This window comes from Lolium perenne, chromosome 7 (genome assembly GCF_019359855.2).
Source record: "Lolium perenne isolate Kyuss_39 chromosome 7, Kyuss_2.0, whole genome shotgun sequence".
Taxonomy (NCBI): Eukaryota; Viridiplantae; Streptophyta; class Magnoliopsida; order Poales; family Poaceae; genus Lolium; species Lolium perenne.
Window position 1 is genome coordinate 185,670,091 of NC_067250.2, and position 9,231 is coordinate 185,679,321.

General features: G+C 45.3%; 1 protein-coding gene across 1 annotated transcript; it reads left to right on the forward strand.

Annotated features, from left to right (window-relative positions):
- Nucleotides 1-3,654: 3,654 nt before the first annotated feature.
- Nucleotides 3,655-5,451, forward strand: LOC127315697 (protein FAR1-RELATED SEQUENCE 5-like). The gene is made up of 2 exons (XM_071824130.1): nt 3,655-4,403; nt 4,728-5,451. The coding sequence occupies exons 1-2, from the start codon at nt 3,655-3,657 to the stop codon at nt 5,449-5,451; spliced, it is 1,473 nt and encodes a 490-aa protein (XP_071680231.1).
- The last annotated feature ends 3,780 nt before the right edge of the window (nt 5,452-9,231 follow it).

Consider the following 9,231-nt stretch of genomic DNA (forward strand, 5'->3'; position numbering starts at 1 on the left):
TTTCCAATTTCCCAACAAGTCTCAAAGCATAACAACGACACAAACATTGGCTTTACATCATAACCCAGTCAAAACAGGTTTCCAAACATAAGTTGCACAACTTAACAGAAACTCGACCCACTCGAACAAGGTTAAAAACTGAGTAAAAATGAACCATATCCAGCAACTAGCGAAAGAGATCCTGACGGCTCAGAAGCCTGTCGTACTCCACCAAAGGATAAACCCAACACCCTTGCAGGTTGAGTTCATAGATATGAACCAATACCTGATCAGTGTCAGCAGTCAAGTTCCTCAGGTCTGCGAAGTAATACAGTATCTGATTAAGGCTTGGTCGGCGCGCGCCAATGAAGATGGACGGTAGATCCCTGAAGGGGATGGGTGCAAAAACTTGATACTGTGTGAAACTCCCGGTAACATGTGCTGCTGGAAGAACCTCCATTTGCCCGGCCGGACCGCATCCGCAGGGGCATGCGCTGCACCGTATACCCCAGAAGGAATTCTGCCCGTTCAGCCTGCAATCCTCATTTGTACAGTATCTGGCATTAAATTTTTGGCACCTGAATCCTTCCATCAACAGCATGCCGCACCGCGCGAACGGGAGCGGACACAACTGGAATCCACCTCCACCGCCGCCGCCGCCACCACCACCACGACCACCGCCACCGCCACCGCCAGGCTCTTGTCCAGCAGGATCTCCGCCGCCGCCGCCATTGACTGGCTTCTGCCCGGCAGGACCTGCAATGCCACCGGCATTGCCAGGCTGCTGCCCGCCTCGGCCGCCATGACCCGCCTGCTGCCTCGCCGGGCCACTCTGATCTGGTGTCCGGCCTGCGAGACCATGGTGGCCACCACCAAGAATCGCGCTCGAGCTCGGAAGGTCTGGAAAGTCCCTGTTGAGGTCGAACAGCTTGTCATCCGGCTCGCCGCTGACGTCCCTCGCCATAATGGGCTCCTCGTTGCTGGCGATCGGCGTCTTGTGAGCCGCGTCGTCGTCGAACTGAAGCACGGACGAGGCGTATAGCTTGCTCCCTTTTATGCTAGCCTTCACGAACTCGCGCGGGCGCCCTCCCGCACCGGTGGCCGAGGTGTACAGGTCGCCGCCCCGCTGATGCTGGACTTGACGACCTCGCGCGGGCGCTCTCCCGCACCGATGGCCGAGGCGTACACCTCGCCGCCCCCCTTGATGTTGACCTCTCGCTGGCGCTCTCCCGCACCGGTGAGATCGTCGCAGGTGAGAGTCGCCGCCTCGTGGAGGAGAGCCTGCCCGCACTTCTTGACGATGGTGGGCTTGAGCAGTTGCTCCTCCTCCCCGGCACACCCCGCCTTGAGCCCCTGCTCCTTCTCCCCGGCACACGGCGCCTTGAAATCTTCATGCGTGGGCGGCGGCGCCTCGTGGTTCTTGACGACGGCCGCGAAGGTGGGCTTGAGGCCCTGCTTCTTCTCAGTGGCCCACGGCGCCTTGAGATCGCCGTTGGTGCGCGACGTCGCGTCGTGGACGTTATGCTCCTCTGGTTCCTGCTTGTTGGCGGTCACCGCCTTCTTGACGAGGGCGGCGAAGGATGTCTTGAACGCGTGCACCTTGGGGAAGCAGACGTCGCGGGGGCCCTTGGCCGCGGCCCTTCGGAAATCTCGGCTTCCGAGGAGAGCGGGTACCCACGCATGCTCGACATACTCGCCTCCGGCTCCCGAAGCAGCGCCTGTGGCCGCAACAGGCCGGCTTGCCACCTCCCGGGAACCCTGTTCGCCGGATCCGGCCGCCGCACCAAGCGCCTGGATGTCGTGGCCGATCAGGGACCAGACGGTCAAGTCGCTCGCCATGGCTTGTGGTTGAGGAGGTTGGGGTTTAGGCGAGGGGTTTGAGGAAGACGAACGATGACGGGGACGACGGGGAATGGACAAAGGACAGGGAAGCGAGGAAGAAGGGGTAAGCGCAGCGGGGACGGGGGTGGAATCTTTTCTTTCCCCTCCCGCAAGTTGGTCAAGGAAGGAAGGACACCCCAAACCACTCACAAGAGTGATTTTGAATAATTTTGAATTGGGACTGACTACACAGTGGTCAACCACTATTGGGCCTACCCCGGTGGTCAGTTCGGACAGCCCATTAGGGTCAAAACACGTTTTTTCTTCTTTCCCGAAAAGGAAATGACGGGACCACACAGCCCACGTTAAAACAACGAACAAAACAACACACGTTACTTTGTCTCGACGGAAGCAGCTATAGAAAAGGATCCTACCTAACCAGATCTGGGTTCTTCTTCCTCCCCTGTTTCTCCACCGCCGCCAGCAGCAAGAGGAGGCAGCAGGAAGGGGAGGCAAACCCTAGAACCTCCATGAATTGATCCCCAGATCCTTCAGGAAGAAACACAACAGGAGCTGCTTCATCTGGACGACGCCCAGAGAAGTAAGAAAGGTAAACAAAGACAAAAACATGATTCAAATTCGTCCAGTTCCATCCAGTACTACCAGTATTCATCTAGCAGTTCCATCCAGTTGTAGCAGTTCCATCTAGATCCACCACAGCCAAAAAGTTACATACTGAATGGAACTCACATGTTACTCACAGTTCCTGCTGAGTTGTTGTCTGTACCAAAGTCAGTAGAAGTCTTCAGGAAAGTAATCTACTTGACATTCTAGCCTTCAGGAAGTAATCTAGTTGATGACCTTTGAATTCTGTAGAAGCCATCAGGGAGTTGCAAGCTGAGAACCTGGTTGTGTTGATCTTGTAGACAGCAGGAAGTATTCAACCAGTAAAACAAACATGGCGCTCTTGGAACACTGATGTAGGCATGAACGATATCTGCATGAAAAAAGAAAGAAAATTAGGGTGTAAGAACCATAAAACAGTACTTGTATAAAGCTAACAGTAGCTGATGCTTGTTAATCAAACAATGTGAAGAAGTAATTTGCCCTTTGATGTTTTGTTTTGATGCCAAACATGGGTGAAGTAACAAAAAAATGTTTTAACTTGTTTCTTCTTTGCAGGCAATGGATTGGTTTAACCTGCATGGTATTGACCTGAACCATCCGCCTGGCTATGATGACTTCATTGAACCAGATGGAACTGAAGCACCAGTCCAAGGCGCATCAGTAGATGGTACTGGTGCTAATTCTGGATTCATGTCAGTAGATGATACTATTGATGGTGCTCCGACTGGTCAAACGCTGTCTAGTGAAGAAAGTGGCAGTGATGGTGAGGTGCAGTCAACGCCAGAAGGATTTGCACCACGTAAACCATACCTAGGGATGAAATTTGATACGTGGGAGGCTGCTAAAGTGCACTACAACAGGTATGCCGAACATGTTGGTTTCTCTATGAAGATGAGTTCTTCCAGAAATTCAGTATTGGACAAGCAGAAGGACAAGTACTTGTTTGTGTGCAACAAGTCTGGAACTAATTCAGAGAAGGAAGAGACTGAGGCAGTGAAGTTGAGGAACAGAGCAATCACGATACGGACTAACTGTCAAGCAAAAATGCGTGTAAAAAGGAAGGGTTCAATATGGGAAGTAACACAGTTCATTGAAGAGCACACTCATGAAACTATCAACAAGAAGCTTGGTTTGAAGAAGTATTTACGATCACACAAGAAGATACCAAAAGAAGAAAAGAAGTTCATTGATCTGTTAGACAGTGTGAACCTCTCAGCATGAAGAATAATGGACATCATGTCTGAGCTTTATGGAACAGGAAAAGCAGTTCCTTATGACACGAAGACAATAAGTAACTACATGGCAAGTATAGATGAGAAGCAAAATGTGAAAGACATACCAGAGCTTCTTAGTTACTTTGAGGAACTGAAGAAAGAAGATCCAAATTTCTTCTACAAATACAAACTTGATAGTGAGGACAGGATTGAAAATATATTTTGGGTCGATGGACCCACTAGAGAAGTTTACAAGAATTATAATGACTGCATATCCTTTGACACTACATACATGACAAACGCTTATAAGATGCCGTGTGCACCCATTATTGGAATTAACAGATATGGGCAGACAATCCAGTTGGGATGTGGCTTCTTGAGGAATGAGAAGATAAGTAACTTTGTCTGGTTGTTTGAGCAGTTCCTGGATGCTATGGATGGTTTACACCCTCTGAATATCATCACTGACCAGGATGCTGCTATTACTACTGCCATCCAGGAAATGTTTCCTAACTCGTTCCATAGGAACTGTCGGTGGCATATAATGCAAAATGCACAAGGATCCCCTCTCGGCCCTTTCATGGCGAAGCATGAGGAACTACGAAGGGAGTTCAATGAAATTGTTGACTATAGCCTGACACCTGTCGAGTTTGAGAACCGATGGGGAGAGATGATTGAGAGGCATGGTGTATCAGACAACACAGACCTTGCTTACCTATATGAAATTAGAGCTAAATTTGTCCCAGCTTACTTTATGGATAGGTTCTTCCCTTTCCTACAAACTACCGTCGCATGATGAAGGGTTCAATGCAAGCTCAAGAGATATGTTGACCCAAATGCAAGCCTGCTACGTTTCTTCAAACAATACATGAAGTTACAAGAGAGGATAGATATTACTGAAGATTCACATGAATTTATGGGTGAGGACAAAACTCTAAAAACTTGGTGTGACTTTCCAATGGAGGAGCAAGTACTATCCATATACACACTACCCATATTCAGGCGATTTCAACTTGAGTTGAAGAAATTTACATCCTACAACATACAGCAAATTAATCCTTCATTGTTTGAGGTTTCTCTAATCAGAAATGCAGTGTTTGGTTATGGAGCAAGGAATTACAGGATAACTGCAAATCTGGAGCAAGATGAATACAGTTGTGAATGCTGCAAATTTACTAGAGATGGGTTGATTTATTGCCATATAATAAAGGTTATGTCTGCTGTTGGTAAAGTAGAAGTAATGCCAGAACGTTACATTCTACCTGGGTGGTCAATTCCCCCTCCAGACATACGTATTCCTCAGACTGAACCCCAGCAGATGCCAGCGGGCAAATTGTCTAGGAAGGAAATGAGGTTACTTCGCTATGGTAACCTCACTAAAGATTTCGCAAAACTAGCAGTTAATGCATGTGCTTCAGAAAAAACAGATGAAGTGGCTAGGAAACATATGCGTGCAATGAAAGCTGAATTTGCAGCAATGAAGAAACAAGCGGCAGATGCATTGAAGAGAAAAAAGAAGCAGAAGGAAACAGTTTCTCCATGTGCAGAACATGCTGAAACTACAGAAAATCTTAGCAGCTCAACTGTTGGTGCTGAACATAATATGCATGTAAACAAGAAAGCTAGGGATCCACCTTTGACAGTAACAAAAGGGAGGCCAGAGGAGAAGAGGAAGAAGAGTGGACTACATCTTAAACCTGCAAAACCAACAAAATGTACAATTTGTGGGTCAAGCTTGCATAATCCAAAAGATTGTCCATCTAAGATTGCAATGAAAGAGAAGACACCAATTATTCAGCTTTTCCAATGACGAGGAAGTAAAAAATTGTGTCAGCACATGAGAAGTAGAAACAAAAGTTGGACAGAAAAATTTCTTGTACTGCTTGAGCCATATGGATCGAAGATGCAGGGTGTTTAGATTAGTGGTGTTTACTTGTGTTTAATTTTCTAGTATTGAGTTTACTGAAAACTACTTTGTGTTTCCCAAGTGAAAGATATATATGTTGATTTGCAATGTATGACCAGAAGCATAACACTCGGTGAACCGTGTTGTCTTGCATAAATAGAAGACACAAAAATGATTTGGGAAAAAACATTACATGAATTACCATTTTGTAAAACTTGTCATTTTTTGGCTTTGAACTTGTTTCACCATGAAATCTTGTTTTCCCACCAGTCAAGCCACTTGAAGCTGTATAGCATCCTGTATAGTGGCATTTCCTTTTGGTCGAAATGACCCAACTTTCTTCCATCCCATAACTCAATGCATTTCAACATTGAGTATCCACAATCACAACTAACATGTGTTACAACAACAAGGAAATGCAAAAACAGTGTTAGTTTTTGAAGTTTTGCTAGAATGCAAATGTCTGAAAAAATGTAGACAAAAAAGAGAGAAAATATGGGGTAACTTACGTTGTAAGTTGTTTAGGAGATGGGATGTAAATCGTTTCGTAGTTTTGAATTGATACATTTGACTGCTTGTAGTTTCTGGCCCAGAGAGTCTTAACAGAATCAATTATGATTGCACTATCTTTCTTGAGCTTCTTGTCCCCAAGATTCCTCAAGGAATCAAAAATTTCGAACCTCTCAGCCTTGAGATTGAGGTTGATTAAGTAGTAGTGTCCACAAAAGTACTTTGGATCATCGATAGTAGATAAGTTCTGTAGTACAGGAAACATGACCTGCATATGTAACTCTGTCAACACAGTTGGAAGTTAAAAAGCAAACAGCTATGTGGAGGGAAAAAAAGTAGTTTATGTAACCTGCTCTTTGTGGTCAAGACGGTTATTCTCTGTGAATGAAAACACCCTCTTAATGTCCTTGCCGGTGAAGGCATGGTCTCGCAACTTGTTCTAGTCAGCAAGAATAGCAAGAAAATAGATCAGGATTTGAAGTAGCCTAAAATGATATTATTATGATCTTTTAAAAAAGGTTAACATGTTATCATGTACATAATAAAATTCAACAGAGTTACTTCTCAAAATTTAAAACAGATGTGTAACTTTGGAAAACATATGTATGCAGGTGATACGCGTACAGCACGCGTCCGTTGGGAACCCCAAGAGGAAGGTGTGATGCGTACAGCGGCAAGTTTTCCCTCAGTATGAAACCAAGGTTTAATCGAACCAGTAGGAGCCAAGAAGCACGTTGAAGGTTGATGGCGGCGAGTGATGTCTACGCCCCCTCCTTTTCCTGTAGATAGTGTTGGGCCTCCAAGAGCAGAGGTTTGTAGAACAGCAGCAAGTTTTCCCTTAAGTGGATCACCCAAGGTTTATCGAACTCAGGGAGGAAGAGGTCAAAGATATCCCTCTCATGCAACCCTGCAACCACAAAGCAAGAAGTCTCTTGTGTCCCCAACACACCTAATAGGTGCACTAGTTCGGCGAAGAGATAGTGAAATACAGGTGGTATGAATAAGTATGAGCAGTAGCAACGTAGCAGTAGTAACGCAGTAAAACAGTAAACAAGCAGCGATAGCAGTATTTAGGAACAAGGCCTAGGGATTAGACTTTCACTAGTGGACACTCTCAACTTTGATCACATAACAGAATAGATAAATGCATACTCTACACCCTCTTGTTGGATGATGAACACCATTGCGTAGGATTACACGAACCCTCAATGCCGGAGTTAACAAGCTCCACAATTCAATGTTCATATTTAAATAACCTTAGAGTGCATGAAGGATCAACACGACTAAACCAAGTACTAACATAGCATGCACACTGTCACCTTCACACTATGTAGGAGGAATAGATCACATCAATACTGTCATAGCAATAGTTAACTTCATAATCTACAAGAGATCATAATCATAGCCTACGCCAAGTACTAACACGGATGCACACATTGTCACCATTACACCGTGCAGGAGGAATAAACTACTTTAATAACATCACTAGAGTAGCACATAGATAAATTGTGATACAAAACACATTGCAATCATAAAGAGATATAAATAAGCACTTCACTATGCCATTCATAACAGTGAATAAGTATTCTGTGAAATATAGCCTAAGAGACCCACACGGTGCACACACTGTCACCTTTACACACGTGGGACAAGGAGTCTCCGGATATCACATAAGTAAAATTCACTTGACTAGCATAACGACATCTAGATTACAAGCATCATCATATGAATCTCAATCATGTAAGGCAGCTCATGAGATTATTGTATTGAAGTACATAGGAGAGAGATGAACCACATAGCTACCGGTACAGCCCCGAGCCTCGATGGAGAACTACTCCCTCCTCATGGGAGACAGCAGCGTTGATGAAGATGGCGGTGGTGTCGATGGAGGAGCCTTCCGGGGGCACTTCCCCGTCCCGGCAGCGTGCCGGAACAGAGAGTCCTGTCCCCCAGATCTTGGCTTCGCGATGGCGGCGGCTCTGGATGGTTTCTCGTACCGTGGCTTTTTCGTCTCTAGGTTTTAGGTCCAGGGGCTTTATATAGGCGAAGAGGCGGCGTCAGGAGGTCGAAGGGGCGACCACACTATAGGGGGGCGTGGGCCCCCCCTTGGCCGCGCCGGCCTAGGGTTTGGTGGGCCTGTGCCCCCTCTCTGGCGGTTCTCGGGTGTTCTGGATGCTTCCGGGCAAAATAGGAACCTGGGCGTTGATTTCGTCCGATTCCGAGAATATTTCTTTACTAGGATTTCTGAAACCAAAAACAGCAGAAAACAGTAACTGGCCCTTCGGCATCTTGTTAATAGGTTAGTTCCAGAAAATGCACAAATATGACATGAAGTGTGCATAAAACATGTAGATATCATCAATAATGTGGCATGGAACATAAGAAATTATCGATACGTCGGAGACGTATCAGCATCCCCAAGCTTAGTTTCTGCTCGTCCCGAGCAGGTAAACGATAAACAAATATAATTTCTGGAGTGACATGCCATCATAAACTTGATCATACTATTGTAAGCATATGTAATGAATGCAGCGATCAAAACAATGTAAATGACATGAGTAAACAACTGAATCATACAGCAAAGACTTTTCATGAATAGTACTTTCAAGACAAGCATCAATAAGTCTTGCATAAGAGTTAACTCATAAAGCAACAAATTCATAGTAAAGGCATTGAAGCAACACAATGGAAGATTAAGTTTCAGCGGTTGCTTTCAACTTGTAACATGTATATCTCATGGATAGTTGTCAATGCAAAGCAATATAACAAGTGCAATATGCAGGTATGTAAGAATCAATGCACAGTTCACACAAGTGTTTGCTTCTTGAGATGGAGAGAAATAGGTGAACTGACTCAACAATAAAAGTAAAAGAATGGCCCTTCAAAGAGGAAAGCATCGATTGCTATATTTGTGCTAGAGTTTTGGTTTTGAAAACATATAGAGAGCATAAAAATAAAGTTTTGAGAGGTGTTTGTTGTTGTCAATGAATGGTAGTGGGCACTCTAATCCCCCTTGCCAGACAAACCTTCAAAGAGCGGCTCCCATTTTATTTTTATTTTTGTGTGGCACTCCTTCCAACCTTTCTTTCACAAACCATGGCTAACCGAATCCTCGGGTGCCTGCCAACAATCTCATACCATGAAGGAGTGCCCTTTTATTTTAGTTTTATTATG

Excerpts from the sequence above, each read along its gene's own strand:
- LOC127315697 (XM_071824130.1), top strand. The coding sequence starts at position 3,655 with ATGGACATCATGTCTGAGCTTTATGGAACAGGAAAAGCAGTTCCTTAT. Across the intron at positions 4,404-4,727 it reads CCAGCTTACTTTATGGATAG|AAATGCAGTGTTTGGTTATG; the intron begins GTTCTTCCCTTT and ends TTCTCTAATCAG.